Source organism: Myxocyprinus asiaticus, chromosome 13 (assembly GCF_019703515.2).
Source record: "Myxocyprinus asiaticus isolate MX2 ecotype Aquarium Trade chromosome 13, UBuf_Myxa_2, whole genome shotgun sequence".
NCBI classification, from domain to species: domain Eukaryota; kingdom Metazoa; phylum Chordata; class Actinopteri; order Cypriniformes; family Catostomidae; genus Myxocyprinus; species Myxocyprinus asiaticus.
Genome location: NC_059356.1, coordinates 4,690,155 through 4,707,174, shown reverse-complemented (window position 1 = coordinate 4,707,174; position 17,020 = coordinate 4,690,155). Strand labels below are relative to the sequence as shown.

At 36.3% G+C, this 17,020-nt stretch overlaps 1 protein-coding gene across 1 annotated transcript in view; it reads right to left on the bottom strand.

The window, feature by feature from the left end:
* Positions 1–7,641: 7,641 nt before the first annotated feature.
* LOC127450349 (gastrula zinc finger protein XlCGF57.1-like) overlaps positions 7,642–17,020 on the bottom strand; it is a 29,329-nt gene continuing 19,950 nt past the window's right edge. Inside the window, exon 2 of the mRNA XM_051714402.1 lies at positions 7,642–9,177. Coding sequence (XP_051570362.1) covers positions 7,889–9,177 — 1,289 coding nt within the window. The 3' untranslated portion in view covers positions 7,642–7,888. The remainder of the gene's footprint in view (positions 9,178–17,020) is intronic.

Here is a 17,020-nt window from a genome sequence, read left to right as displayed (position 1 = left end):
AACACTGCTTGGGCGTCTTGTTCAGGACCCAAAAAGCAGTGGGTGAGAATGTGGCAAAGACTTCTCTATACGTTCTGTAGAATGTCAGGATTCTTGTAGAAATTCATTTGAGATGGGCTGTTTTACAAAGAGATTGAAATCTAACACAACAGTGTCTTTATCATATTTGAATTGATGGTTCTGTACCTAATGCCTTTTCTGACAAGAGAAGTCATTCAGTATTGCAAATATAAATATAGATATACTGGTGCAATAAAGTTGTGACTTTTGTGAAGAAAACAAGTGCCATTTTCTTTAATGCGTTTGATCAAGTAGTCCTCTAATAAAAGGGAACAAATGGTTGTCTGTTCATCATACAAAATAATTGAATGACTTCAGAATAGTGCACAAGTGCTTTTGTGTCCCCATTCTTTAAAATTGTATGGGAAAAATAGTGACCATCCAATAAAAAAAACAAAAATCCTTTTGTGTTCCAAGGTAAAAAATCATACAAGTTTGCAATGACATGGGTGGGTAAATGAAGTAACTTGGACACTGTTGGATGGGTGGGCCAACAGAAATGATCTTATTACATGAGAGATAACATTTTAATTTTTTTTACTAAAGGTGTATCTAGGTTTTAAAGAAATGTTCTGGGTTAAAAACAATTAACAGTATTGATGTAGCTTCTCATCCTTCATTTATTACTAAAAAGCAAAAGGCCGTTACATACGGCACTTACAATCTAAGAAAATGGGGCCAGTAAATGTGAAAATACACTTTCAAAAAGATGGCTACAAGATGCAAACATTATACTTGAAAAAGCTGCACTATGTAACTGTGCTCTCTAGTGATATCTGTAGTTGAAACTTAAAATTGCAAGCAATTTGTGGAAGAACACTTTACGCAAGTTGTGCTCTTCTGGCAGATGAATCTTATGATTTGAGTTTACTGGAAAATATTTAGAGCCTTAACATGCTATTTTCATGTTATGTTATTTGAAGAAATATTTAAAACTGAAATTTTACTTGCTTTAAGATAAACAACACAAATTAATTAATTTGCCACTTCTAGCGCTTTGCTGACACTAAGCAGAACAGGAGACTCCTCACAACCACCACCAGTTACCAGTATATTTTAACATGATTATTCAAGTGTTTGATCAATTTAAGAGGTGAAACTCGTGATATTGCTGATACAAGTTAAATGGAAGACTTTATTATTTTTATATTATATTGTACAGCCTCAGATGATAATGCAAATGAACCATAATACTACAATAGTACATCTATGCAATGCACACAATAACACCGTAAGCTAAAAACATATAACGAGGATTCAATAATGATGGGAATGGAATATACTTTATTAAACATTAAAATAATAAGCAGAAATGTGCAATATAACAATTACAATAATACTTTACTGCTAAAGAAATTACTGAAGTTATAATAGAGATGGTTACACTAAACAAATGTATATGTACATTAGTGTGCTATGAAATCGGCTCATTATAAACAACATGAGATGAGCATACATTTCATGAGTAAACTACCTTATAGTAACTTGGACAGTGGCTTTTAAACAGACTTGAAAACAGACAGACTATTTGCTTAATTCAGCTAAAAGGACAAGAGATAGCTTGTGCATTTCTGACTGGGACAGGCACACACACTGTTAGGGAACATCAAATCTATAGCAATGTTATAAAATACTCAGAAGTCATGAATATTAGTAAAAGATTAATCACGATCAGTTAACACACAGGTAATGATTGAGTCATAAAAGCATGACAAGCAAAATAAGCTTCAACAACCTTACTAGACAACGTGTTCAAGCATTATAGCAAGTAAAGAACTACGCTAAACATATAAACATCCATCCAGACTGCAGCGATGCTTTCCTGAACTGTGTGACAGTGACTGATTGAACTTAACAGCCAGAACACGTGACAGCCGGGTCTTTTTTCTGTTTATGGACATGACGTAATGATGAATGGACAAACGGCATAAATTTCACGCCAAAATCCGACCCGACAGCTCAAAATACAAATCATTTTTGTAGATTTACCGTAGTGAATCAGGGCATTGTTTTGAACACTGATTTATGTACTCCATCAATAATGGACTTTTGTTCATTTTTACACAAGAAATCTTCTGTAGTGCAGCTTTAACATTATCGCAACTATGATATTACCAACAAGGCAATTCAGTAAACAGTGACATTGAGCAGAAAGCTTACATATAACCAGTTTTGACAGCTGCTGATAAAAAATTAAATGATCTGCATTGACCGATCAGATGAAAAGACAATCGGTGATCGCTATCAGCTGTAAAAATTCTAATCAGAGCATCCCTAATATTCAAGTTGAATGGGTTCCAAAGAATAATGATAAATAGTGGACTGAGACACCATCACAAAGTGGACAAAAACAGGTATACAGTGAATGGGTACAATTTGAAAATGAAGACGACCAATTTTTTTTTTCTTTGTTTCACTGTTTGTGGCTGGAGTTAAAAATTTCTCAGTTTGGTTCTTTAAGAGTTAAGTGTAATACCTCAGTAGCCTAAGTTTTTAATTGGCAGTAGAACATGCACAAAATATTACCAAATTTTGGTTAAAAAGGAATCACTGACTAGTAGTCCAAATCGCAACTGCAATATTTTTCAAAATAATCGCATTATAACTGTTTGTCCAAATCGTAAAATATCTCTCTTGTTTTTGAGAGCATCTCTGGTGTCTTTTTCAGTGACAACAGAAATGATCATTTCTGTTTTCTATATTGAAATAAATGTGATAGAAAGTGGCTCTTTGAACAAATAAAACCAAACCATGAAAAAATTTAACCGTTACATCCATTGATGGACTGGTCATCTGGAGCACTGGGACTTTTCCCAGTGGGCCGGTCGAGTATTGGGGCGGTCAATCACCCCACTCCTATTTATTAAACTCTGCCATTTACTGCTGTGCATGGTAAACACCAAATATTCATACATCTGGTAATAAGGAACATGGTTTTACCTGTGATCGCTATGTTCTTACTAATACCACAGCTAAACTCTTGAGAAATGCAAGAACAGTGATAAAATTTAATAAGGGCAAGTACAAAGGAGACTTTAACAAGAGCTTTAAAGCCTGGACCCTTGTGAATTAAGGATGAAGCTTATGTTCAGTTTTAATGAACTTCAATGGAAAAAGTTAATTCAATAATTAAGACCCTGATGAAAGAGAAATATCAGTTAAGAAGTCCTACTGTTATAGCCTTAATGTTAGCCATAAATTTTATTGTTGTTAATATCAGTAAATTTACACCTGCTTCCCAACTGAATGCTTCACAGTCAAATGTACATTTTCGCACGACAAAAAATATGCAGTACTAATATTGATAACTGCATTTGCTATTCAATAAAAATAATAATATAATAATATCACTATATACAATATTATTGATTGATGGCACCAACAATCATGCCACAGTCCAAATCACTGAGATCACATTTTTTCCCCATTCTGATGGTTGATGTTAACATTAACTGAAGCTCCTGACCCGTATCTGAATGATTTTATGCACTGCACTGCTGCCACACGATTGGCTGATTAGATAACTCCGTGTAACAATTTTTAAAAATAAAATTTGGTTCCTGGGTAGTAAGTGTTATTTCCTAATTGCGTGTGCCTCAAAAGTATAGAAAATGGCTATTATTCCCCACAAACTTTGCTTTTGTGACCAGGACAGTGATATTTTGAAATTTTCCAGAACATTCCAAATAGATTCAGTGCTGAGTAAACTTGGAGTAACTTCTAGAACTTTCTAGAACTTTCCAGTAATATAAATAGTAGTATAAATACAGGGGCCTTAAGCCCACCAGTTCAGTTTAGTTCCAGCTGCCTAAGTGGATACATATCTGCATTTTTCTGAGATGGCATCAAGAGGCTGCAAGCATCCGGCAGGCGCATTTTGCTATGTCTGCGGCCAATTTATCAAGACAAGAGCGAAAAAATACTGCATGGAAGCATCTGCTAAGATGTGTGAGGCCTACAAGGCATATTTCGGCATGCCTGTCAGGGATCAAGACAAACCCTGGGCACCTTATTTCACCTGCAAGCACTGCAAAAAAACTCTGGAAAGTAAGATGGACAATTGTTGCTCAGAATTTTATGTTATAAAATGTGTTAATTTTTAAAATTGTAAAAGTTTTTAATTTTAAAATGTTTTTTCTTTGGGACAGCAGGGACACCAAGGCGCACTACCACAGGCGGGACTGGCCACAGCGGACCGAGTTCTTTGTGGAGAGGAACAACATCAAGTGGGAGCCACTGGTGGACCCCCGGAAGGTGCTGAAGCCACCACTGCACATCAAATTGGGCCTTATGAAACAATTTGTCAGAGCTCTAGATAAGGAGTCGGCAGCCTTCAAGTACCTTCAAGACTTCTTCCCTAAGCTGTCAGAGGCAAAGGTCAAAGCCGGTGTCTTCATCGGACCACAGATAAAGAAGATCCTGGAGTGCAATGAATTCCCAAAGAAGCTCACTAGTAAGGAGAAAGCGGCTTGGAACAGCTTTGTCGCAGTGGTTCGGGGCTTCCTGGGCAATCACAAGGCCGAAAACTATATGGAGCTGGTTGAGACTCTGGTGAAGAACTACAGCACAATGGGCTGTAGCATGTCCCTCAAAGTCCATGTCCTTGATGCTCATCTTGATAAATTCAAGGAGAACATGGGAGCGTATTCGGAGAAGGCGAGCACTTCCATCAGGATATACTGGAATTTGAACGCCGCTACCGCTACAGTGTAATCGTAAATCTCGAAAAACTACTCACTTCTAAATCTTTTGTAGTCATTTTTGTTTTACTTTAGTATAAATACATATTAATTTGAATTCATATGTTGTTTTTTTCTGACTTTATGTGAACGAACACAATTCGCCCGTTTTCTCATTGGAAATAGGTAAATTTCAAAATATCACTGTCCTTGTCACAAAAGCAAAGTTTGTGGGGAATAATAAACATTTTCTATACTTTTGAGGCATAAGCAATTAGGAAAACACTTACTACCCAGGAACAAAAATTGTGTTACATAGTGTAATCACATGGATGATTGTTGGTGCCAGACAGGCAGATTTGAGTATTTCTGTAACTGTTGATCTCCTGGGATTTTCATGCACAACAGTCTCTAGAATTTACTCCGAATGGTGTCAAAAACAAAAAAACAACCAGTGAGTGGAAGCTCCGTGGATGGAATGCCTTGTTGATGAGAGAGGTGAACATAGAATGGCCTGACTGGTTCGAACTGACAAAGTCTACGGTAACTCTGATAACCACTTTGTACAATGCGGGTTGGCACTGTTTAGGCGGCACAAGGGGGACCTACACAATATTAAGCAGGTGGTTTTAATGTTGTGGCTGATTGGTGTATATACAGTATATGCCATATATACTGTACATAAAAAAAATGTGTGCAGCCCTCAGGGCTGTTGGGATCCTGCTTTGCGGCCCTTGAGCTTTCCGAAGTTGAGTAGCCCTGACAGGAAACAGAACGAGGTGCGAGCACATCAACAAGGCCCCCTAAATATGCATGATGCAATTGGATAACTTTCACGAGCCAAACGAGCTTTCGGCTTGAACCATAAATCTCTGCTGAGAATCTACTTTAAAGCACTATAACATCTCCAACTGCTAGACATTTCTGACATTCTGAATAGCACTGGCAAGGAAAAGAGAGAACACTGTATCATGCACCAACATCAATTACACAAAAACTGTAGATTTCAAAAGGTTCTAGATGACATGAAATGTAACTTCTTAATTACGTTCAATATTAATTGCAATTATGTGATCATCCAACTTCGCACTTGTGGATGACCGTGTACGTAAGCCACCACAGAAGACCATTTTTGACCCAGGAAAACCCCTGAATAATGACCCCAAGCACAGATCCAAATAATGGCTTGTATATATATATATATATATATATATATATATATATATATATATATATATATATATATATATACACACACACAGTTGTGCTCAAAAGTTTGCATACCCTGGCAGAAATTGTGAAATTTTGGCATTGATTTTGAAAATATGACTGATCATGTCTTTTATTTAAGGATAGTAATCATATGAAGCCATTTATTATCACATAGTTGTTTGGCTCCTTTTTAAATCATAATGATAACAGAAATCACCCAAATGGCCCTGATCAAAATTTTACATACCCTTGAATGTTTGGCCTTGTTACAGACACACAAGGTGACACACACAGGTTTAAATGGCAATTAAAGGTTAATTTCCCACACCTGTGGCTTTTTAAGTTGTAATTAGTGTCTGTGTATAAAAAGTCAATGAGATTGTTAGCTCTCACGTGGATGCACTGAGCAGGCTAGATACTGAGCCACGAGGAGCAGAAAAGAACTGTCAAAAGATCTGCGTAACAAGGTAATGGAACTTTATAAAGATGGAAAAGGATATAAAAAGATATCCAAAGCCTTGAAAATGCCAGTCAGTACTGTTCAATCACTTATTAAGAAGTGGAAAATTCGGGGATTTCTTGATACCAAGCCATGGTAAGGTAGACCAAGAAAGATTTCAGACACAACTGCCAGAAGGATTGTTCGGGATACAAAAAAAACCCCACAGGTAACCTCAGGTGAAATACAGGCTGCTCTGGAAAAAGATGGTGTGGTTGTTTCAAGGGGCACAATACTTGTTGACCCCTCTCCAAACATACCGCTTATGGTTGTGACCATAAAGCTCTATTTTGGTCTCGTCACTCCAAATTACAGTGTGCCAGAAGCTGTGAGGTGTGTCAAGGTGTTGTCGGGCATATTGTAACCGGGCTTTTTTGTGGCATTGGTGCAGTAAAGGCTTCTTTCTGGCAACTCGACCATGCAGCTCATTTTTGTTCAAGTATTGTCGTATTGTGCTCCTTGAAACAACCACATCGTCTTTTTCCAGAGCAGCCTGTATTTCTCCTGAAGTTACCTGTGGGTTTTCTTTGTATCCTGAACAATTCTTCTGGCAGTTTTGGCTGAAATCTTTCTTGGTCTACCTGACCTTGACTTGGTATCAAGAGATCCCAGAATTTTCCACTTCTTAATAAGTGATTGAACAGTACTGACTGGCATTTTCATGGCTTTGGATATCTTTTTATATCCTTTTCCATCTTTATAAAGTTCCATTACCTTGTTACACAGATCTTTTGACAGTTCTTTTCTGCTCCCCATGGCTCAGTATCTAGCCTGCTCAGTGCATCCGCATGAGAGCTAACAAACTCCTTGACTATTTATACACAGACACTAATTGCAATTTAAAAAGTCACAGGTGTGGGAAATTAACCTTTAATTGCCATTTAAACCTGTGTGTGTCACCTTGTTTGTCTATAACAAGGCCAAATATTCAAGGGTATGTAAACTTTTGATCAGGGCCATTTGGGTGATTTCTGTTATCATTATGATTTAAAAAGGAGCCAAACAACTATGCAATAATAAATGGCTTCATATGATCACTATCCTTAAATAAAAGTCATATCAGTCATGATCAGTCATATTTTCAAAATCAATGCCAAAATTTCACAATTTCTGCCAGGGTATGCAAACTTTTGAGCACAACTGTATAATATATATATATATATATATATATATATATATATATATATATATATATATATATAAATCATATCGTCTAGCGCTACTTCCTACTACCCCTTACATAGAATGACAGCTGGTTCATCACTACAGGTAATACAGTGTAGCTAAAGACTATTTTAGATCTAATTGCTCTTTTGGGGGAAATTCTATCTTTGACTTTTTCTGAATTTCATACTAATGACACAATTACCTGCAGTTTGCTCACTACAACAACTCTGGGCAATGCCCTTTTCTATTACTTTTCCCACATGAAGGGTAGTTATGGCTTCTCTCCAGTATGCACACTCCCATGTCTTTTAAGGCTTCTTGACCACCTGAAACTCTTTCCACAGTGATGGCATGTGAAAGGTTTCTCTCCAGTGTGAATATTCATGTGCTTTTTAAGAGTTGCTTTCCGTGTGAAACACCTTCCACACTGAGGACATGTGAAAGGTTTCTCTCCGGTGTGAGTTCTCTTGTGCACATCAAGGTATCCTTTATTAATGAATCTCTTTCCACACTGATGGCATGTGTAAGGCTTCTCTCCAGTGTGAATTCTCATGTGCACATTAAGGTGTCCTTTATACGAGAAACTATTACCACACTGATGGCATGTAAAAGGCTTCTCTCCAGTGTGAATTCTCATGTGATCATTAAGATGTCCTTTAGAAATGAAACTATTACCACACTGAAGGCATGTGAAAGGTTTCTCTCCAGTGTGAATTCTCGTGTGTCTCTGAAGACTTTCTTTCTGTGTGAAACTGTTTCCACACTGAGGGCACGTGAATGGTTTCTCTCCAGTGTGAATTATTGTGTGTCTCTGAAGATTTACTTTTTGTGTGAAACTCTTTCCACACTGATGGCATGTGAAAGAACTCTCTCTATTGTGAAGATGTATGTGAATTAAAAGGTTTCCTTTACGCTTGAAACTCTTTCCACACTGAGAGCATGTGAAGGAATTTTTGGCTTGAGTTTTGTTTTGTGAGGAATTCTTCTCAGTCTGTGAACAACCGAAAGATTTTTCTCCAGTTATGAAATGATCAGGATTCTGATACTGATGTTCCTCCTTCACTTCATTCAGTTCTTGATTTTCCCTTTTAACTTCTTTCAGTTCTTGAGTTTTGTTTTGTGAGGAATTTGTCTCAGTCTGTGAACAACTGAAAGATTTTTCTCCAGTTATGAAATTAAGATTCTGATACTGATGTTCCTCCTTTACTTCATTCAGTTCTTGATTCTCCCTTTTAACTTCTTTCAGTTCTTGAGTTTTGTTTTGTGAGGAATTTGTCTCAGTCTGTGAACAACTGAAAGATTTTTCTCCAGTTATGAAATTAGAATACTGATACTGATGTTCCTCCTTCACTTCATTCAGTTCTTGACTTTCTCTTTTAACTTCTAGCAGTTCTTGAATTTTGTTTTGTGAGGAATTCTTCTCAGTCTGTGAACAACTGAAAGATTTTTCTCCAGTTATGAAATTAGGATACTGATGTTCCTCCTTCACTTCATTCAGTTCTTGACTTTCCATTTTCACTTCAATCGGTTCTTGATTTTCCTCTTTCATTTCCATCAAGTCTAAAAAGAAAATATCAATGAAAATCAATAAAAGTGACCCTCAATGTAAAGAAAGAAATCTACTACTATCAAGTTTATATTTTATATATTTTATATACTAAAGTTTCATAGTGTCTTGTTCATGTTAATTCCAACAAACCAGGGCTGCGCAATTTGGCCAAAAAAAACCCAAAAACTATATATATATTTTTTATTGTACTAATAATAACAATAAAGCACTCAATTTTGACATTGCAATTGCAACTCTGATATGTTAAACATTTAACATCTCACATTGTTGCTGCTTAGATATCAAGGCTAAAAGAACCAAAAGGCATAATGTTTGCTTGACTACTGCAATCCTAACATGGTAGATAACATGACTGATTGCAACAGCGGCCAATCATATTCTTGCCTACCGCATCAGAACGCTTGATTCAGAGCCCTTCTATGGTAAGCCAAACAGCTGAGATTTACGCCATGATAGTAATGTGTTTACATCCAAACAGCGTTTTATAAATAAATAAAATATTCCATAGTCATTTGAAACGCTGTATAACAAAATAAATTAAAAAAAAAAAAAAAGTAAAAAGAAAAAACCTCATGAACAATACAGAAATAGACAGTGTTTTGGTAAGTGTGAAAAGTGCTTTTCGCATTGTTTGATTTGCCATATGAAAATTTTTCTTTTGTTGCTCAAAAGCAGTGTTTTTCTTTTCCTTATAATGAGCCACACCTTATTATAATGTAGTTCACCTAAATAATGATGAACTAATTTAGAACATATCATTCATCTCACAAAATGGGCATTGAAATGTATGTACACAATTTCCCACGCACACATAGGGATTTATAGAAAAACTAATTTTGGACAAGTAATGAACTGAACAAGACTGATTATACATGCCACTTTTCATTTAATACCACATTTAGAGTAAAAAAGTACGTAGTTGAACACTTGATTCAGGAGTAATAGTTATCCAGAGGATATTAAACTATATTAATTTATGTAAGTAATTGAAAAGGCATTAAAATATAAGCTGTAAAAAAAGGAAATATGCACTGCTTTTGGAAGACATTCCCGTGGCATCAGACGGCTTTTGATGACATCAAGTATTTTTTGGCTTGTGATATTTAGGATTCCCAAAGGCCATCCGCTTGGAATCGTGTTCTCTTACAAAACTCATGTTCTGAGGTAAAAGACAGCATTAGAATAAAAATAAATCTGTGATGCACACTTGATTCTGACTGACTTGGAATGACCTGGTAAAACAAATGTGCTGTCTGACCCATTTACCGGTAATCCCCACCCGAAACGCAATCATAACACCGTTCATTGTCTAAGGAAAAACATTATGAAAAATGCCATTACCATTCAGCAAGTTGAATATAAAACAAAATATGTTTACACCTTGCACATTTATTTTATTATTCTTTAAAAGGTCAAATCCAACGTTGTCAGATAGTGTTTTACGCCACAAAAATTGGCTACTTTTTCTTGATGACCATTTTGCTTCCAGAAAAAATAAATAAAAAAAATAAAAAAAATCTAACTTTTGAGGATCTATAAAAACATCCTTAAAATGATTGTTAAAAATTACTTGATAAGCAAAATTGCATAAGACAAACTGCAGTGCATTGGGGCGCACCTCCGGTGCGAATATGCTTTTTCGTGCGGGCGACCCAGGTTCAAATCTGCCTTTTGTCTCCACTCCACTATTTCCTTTAATACTACTTATAATGATAAATACAAATGAATATGAAGGTAGATTTCCTTGCAGGAAAATTATTTGGTCATAGTGAAGGGTCATGAAGTTGAGAGAAGCGTTTGATCCGGGTTTGTCGACGTGTCACACATGTTCCCTTCCTTGTTGGGGATGAGAGGGTTGATGGCTTTCTAACGCAGCTTGGCATTGGTCATGTGTAGATTGGATCGCTCCTTTTCTACTACAGTAATATTGTAGTAACCATGTTTTTGGCGGAAGCCATAGTTTTAATGTAATTTACCATAATCAACCATAATAATTATTAATATAGGTAGCACAAAGCACTTTACTGCACTGGTTTTGATGAGGTAGAGGGAAAACCTTAGAACAAGTTTGCAAAAGTAGGTTTTTAAAATAATCTCGTATTTAACAAATGATTTGATTGACACCTATGGTACTTGAAGCAAAGTTGTTCAGAATGAGATCTATCATATGATATGGATAGTTTATGTCTGTGTGAAACACCACAGAATATACACTTATTTATACATATGTAAAACCTTGTCTAACAGCTGCCGAACTTTTCGATCAGCCCTGTCCAGTAACCATACTCTACTCTCTCAGGTAGGCCAATGATCTTAATGTTCTGGTGTCAAGAGCTCTCCTCGAGGTCATCTAGATTGGAAGACAGGGCCTTGTTTGTTGTGAGGAAGTCTTGACAGATAGACTTGAGTTGAAAAATGCCACCCTCGTGGTCTGTGCTTGCTTTATCGAGTTTGGTGACTCGTGATGTTGTTTCCGAGAGTGTTGTCATTGCTTGAGATATAGAGTCTATTGAGCCATTCACTGTTTGAATAGCCCCCATGACATCCGACAGATTAACACTGGAGTTGGTAGCATGCGTGTCAACCAGGTCCACATCAGACAGACAGGCCTGCTGTTCACCTGTTTCCTCCACTAGCTTGTCTGCTTTCTTAGTTTTGGACCTCGTCATGGCGTCTGTGTCACTTGAGATGATTAACTGACAGCTTGTAACAAAACATTAAACAGATTACACAATACAAACACTTATCTATGTATACATGGTGTAATATTTAAGATAGCAGCCAGACTGCGAGTGCAGCGGTGGTTTGTGTGTGTTATGTATGTGCGCATGCATCATTCGCATATGCTTGTTACAGCGCTCATCTGTGACAGTTCAGTTCCGTTGAATAACTTATGAAATCGGATCACAATCATAATGAGAATAGGTAATAACATCATACAGATCGAATAGTCATTAATTATTTTGTTAGAAAAGTCTCAACTCATAAAATACAAGCACATTAGTTTAACTTACAAACTAGTGTCTTCAGCCCTCTCATGTAGCTCTGTGAGGAATATTTCAATATCTATGCACCGTGATGTGTTGTGTTTGGGCTTGTTTTAATTGCGATCCTTTGCTGCGAGTAACGATATGCTATTTTCCATATTCTGTATATGTTTCATGAAGAAATGAGCAAAAATGATTGCCCCCAAGTAACATACATACAGTTGAAGTCAGAAGTTTACATACACCTTAGCCAAAAACATTTAAACTCAGTTTTTCACAATTCCTGACATTTAATTGTAGAAAACATTCCCCGTTTTGGGTCAGTTAGGATCAAAAAAGGAGAATGTGAAATGTCAGAATAATAGTAGAGAGAATGATTAATTTCAGCTTTTATTTATTTCATCAAATTCCCAGTGGGTCAGAAGTTTACATACAATTTGTTAGTATTTGGTAGCATTGCCTTTAAATTGTTTAACTTGGGTCAAATGTTTTGGGTATCTTTTCACAAGCTTCTCACAATAAGTTGCTGGAATTTTGGCCCATTCCTCCAGACAGAACTGGCGTAACTGAGTCAGGTTTGTAGGCCTCCTTGCTCACATATGCTTTTTCAGTTCTGCCCACAAATGTTCTATCAGATTGAGGTCAGGGCTTTGTGATGGCCACTCCAATACCTTGACTTTGTTGTCCTTAAGCCATTTTGCCACAACTTTGGAGGTATGCTTGGGGTAATTGTCCATTTGGAAGACCCATTTGCAACTGAGCTTTAACTTCCTGGCTGATGTCTTGAGATGATGCTTCAATAAATCCACATAATTTTCCTTCCTCTTGATGCCATCTATTTTGTGAAGTGCACCAGTCCCTCATGCAGCAAAACACCCCCACAACATGATGCTGCCGTCCCCATGCTTCACGGTTGGGATGGTGTTCCTCGGCTTGCAAGCCTCACCCTTTTTCCTCCAAACATAACGATGGTCATTATGCCCATTTTGTTTTATCAGACCAGAGGACATTGGGGCAGTGGCTTCTTCCTTGCTGAGCAGCCTTTCAGGTTATGTCGATATAGGACACGTTTTACTGTGGATATAGATACTTGTCTACCTGTTTCCTCCAGCATCTTCACAAGGTCCTTTGCTGTTGTTCTGGGATTGATTTGCACTTTTTGCACCAAAATACGTTGCGTACTATTGTTTGTACAGATGAACGTGGTACTTTCAGGCGTTTGGAAATTGCTCCCGAGGATGAACCAGACTAGTGAAGGTCCACAAATTTTTTTCTGAGGTCTTGGCTGATTTCTTTTGATTTTCCCATGATGTCAAGCAAAGAGGCACTGAGTTTGAAGGTAGGCCTTAAAATACATCCACAGGTACATCTCCAATCAGAAGCTAATTGGCTAATTGTCTAAAGGCTTGACATCATTTTCTGGAATTTTCCCAAGCTGCTTAAAGGCACAGTTAACTTTGTGTATGTAAACTTCTGACCCACTGGAATTGTGATAGTCAATTAAAAGTGAAACAATCTGTTTTTTGCTAAAATTTGCTAATATTAAATCTGTTGAGTGGTTAAAAAAATGAGTTTTAATGACTTCAACCTAAGTGTATGTAAACATCTGACTTCAACTGTATATATACAGCTCTGGAAAAAATTAAGAGATCACTCCAAATGTTCAGTTTCTCTGGCTTTACTATTTATAGGTATGTGTTTGAGTAAAATGAACATTTTTGTTTTATTCTATAAACTACTGACAACGCTTCTTCCAAATTCCAAATAAAAATATTGTCATTCCATTCCAGTGTCTGTTGAATTCCAACACAAACACACCTCATTCTACTTAAGGTGCTGATTAGGTGATCACTTGAACCAAATCTTATCTAACAAGGAAAAGTATAAAAAACACTGCTGTGGTCATCACTATCCACTTGCAATAGGATCAGCTGGATGGCAAAAACAGTGCTAGTAGTACCTCAAATGTAATTGGAATCAAAAAATAACTATTGACCATGCCAAAAGAGTTGAAAAGAAAAGTTTTGAGTGAGGAAAAGAAGGGTTCAATTCTGGCTTCACTGGCAGAAGGATACAGTTAGCATCAGGTTGCTTCCATCCTTAAAATTTCAAAGACATAAGAACTAGGTCAAGCAGCAGACATTGGGGACACAAAGCTACAGACCAGCAGAGGGTGAAAACAACTCTCCACTGACCGGGATGACCACCAACTCATTCGAATATCACTCAACAACTGTAGGATGACATCAAGTGACCTACAAAAAGAATGGCAAACGGCAGCAGGGGTGAAGTGCATAGCGAGGACAGTTCGAAACAGGCTCCTAGGGGCAGGAGCCTTCAAAACTATTACAAATAAATATAGGCTACTATTGATTACAAAACGCATAGATACTATAAAGATGAATATATATATATACGTTTATTTTCCTTTTCAAAAATCTACCAGTTAGTATATCAAAAAGTGTTTTTAGACAATGGAATAAACTACTTTTCTAAATATATATGGAAAATAGGAAACCTAGAATTAGTCTTAAATTCTTATGTTGTGAACAAGGCTTGGAGGACTAGAATTCCCAAATGTGATAAATTATTTTAAAGCTGCCCAAATTCAACCTATATTGATTTGGCTGAACAAAGAATCTAAAGTGAAATGGAGGAACTTATTAGTATATCCCTTTTCTTACCAAACAAAGCAACATATTTAAATTAACAGATAATATTTATATGAATAGTACTTTTTGAATTTGGTTAGAAAAGAAAAAGAAGAAAAATAGTAAAATTAAGATTTATTAATTTACAAGAAATTGCTGAAGATCCTGATTTCATGCCAAACAGATTAGATAATACATTTACGTTTTGGGCAGATAGAGGTCTGAAAAGATATCAGCAACTGTTCAGTGATAATGGATACCTTTTCAAACCTAAAAAAATGTATGAGCTTCCAAATTCATTTTTTTAATTTTTTATTTTATTATTTACAGGTAAGAAGATATGTATTAACAGAAGTAAAATAAAGGAAATGCATCCATTAATAAATTATACAATTGATACATACAATACAACTAATCCAATAAAAATGTTAGGAATTTTAAGGAGTGCACTTGAAAGAGGGATATGTAGGTAGGAGGATGAATGAAACATTAGTCAGTAAGACTGGGAAGAATTATCATGTAACACATTCCATTCTATTCAAACCAGTGTTTGGAGGGAATATGCTTGGAAGATACAAATGAGATTCTTTATAACACCTGTTATTCAAAGTAAATACAATAGCATGGTTAAAGGGGATTGTTGGAGAAATTGTGGAGAAAAAAAAGGCTCATAACAGTCAAATTCTATATGAGTGCTCTAAATTACAATGAAGTGTTTAGACAGATTAATTTAATATTTAACTGCACAATAGCAATACATCCAGAAAACCTTATTTTGGGTAAAATACCATTGTCCTTAAGAAATAAAACTGAACAAAATATATTTAGTTTAATCAGAATAGCAGCTTTGAAACAGATTACAAAACAATTGGCCCACAATTTCAAAGATGGAAGAAATTATTTCGGAAATATACCAAATGGAGAAATTAATAATAAAAGTCTGGAATGTGAACATAAATGGGATTTACTTAAAAATATTATAAATTAATTTAGACTGTTTCCTTCAGATTCTTGATTTTTGAACAAAATTAGTTAAAATATGCGGTATGATGTTCTATGTCATTTACTGCATGTTCATCTCAAGTCCATGAAAGAAAGAAGGGGTTTGGGTGGCATTCACCTATTTCCATAGCAATATTGAGCTTTTAATATTTTAAAAACAACTTTTTTTCAGGTATCATATTAATCCATCTTACTGGCTGTTTTAAAGATAGCCTAATATATTATGTTTATATTTTCAAAGTTATTTTTTCTATGGCTAAAGAGGGTAAATGAAAAGAAATTAAATTTGAAATAAAATCAAACTTTATTTTCATCTATCATGAAGAGTCGATTTTGTGGATTTCTATGATTTTATTTGTAAAGTGTGTTTTAAGAGACGGGGGAGAGATTTGATTTCATCGGAGACGTCATTTTACTCACAGCTGATTGGTTCAGCATCTGTTAGCGATTTGTAATCCAGAACAAAACCTGCTACGGAGCAAATTAACACTACCTTATTATTAAAACTTACCTGGCTAGCCACGAAACTGGCTTCATGGTACAGGTCACTGGAGAGGCCTACAAGCCACAGTGTCTCGCACCCACTGCCAAAATAGGTGATGATCTGGGGGTGCTTCAGCAAGGCTGGATTCGTCTTTGTGAAGGATGCATGACTCAAGCCACGAACAAGGTTATCCTGGAAGAAAACTTGCTTCCTTCTGCTCTGACAATATTCCCCAACTCTGAGGACTGGTTTTTCCAGCAGGACAATGCTCCATGCCACACAGCCAGGTCAATCAAGGTGTGGATGGAGGACCACCGGATCAAGACCCTGTCATGGCCAGCCCAATCTCCAGACCTGAACCCCATTGAAAACCTCTGGAATGTGATCAAGAGGAAGATGGATGGCCACAAGCCATCAAAGCAAATCAAAGCTGCTTGAATTTTTGCGCCAGGAGTGGCATAAAGTCACCCAACAGCAATGTGAAAGACTGGTGGAGAGCATGCCAAGAAGACGCATGAAAGCTGTGATTGAAAATCAGGATTATTCCACCAAATACTGATTTCTGAACTCTTCCTAAATTTAAAAATTAGTATTGTGCTATTTAAAAATGAATATGAACTTGTTTTCTTTGCATTATTCGAGGTCTGAAAACACTGCATCTTTTTTGTTATTTTGTCATTTTCTGAAAATAAATGCTCTAAATGACAAT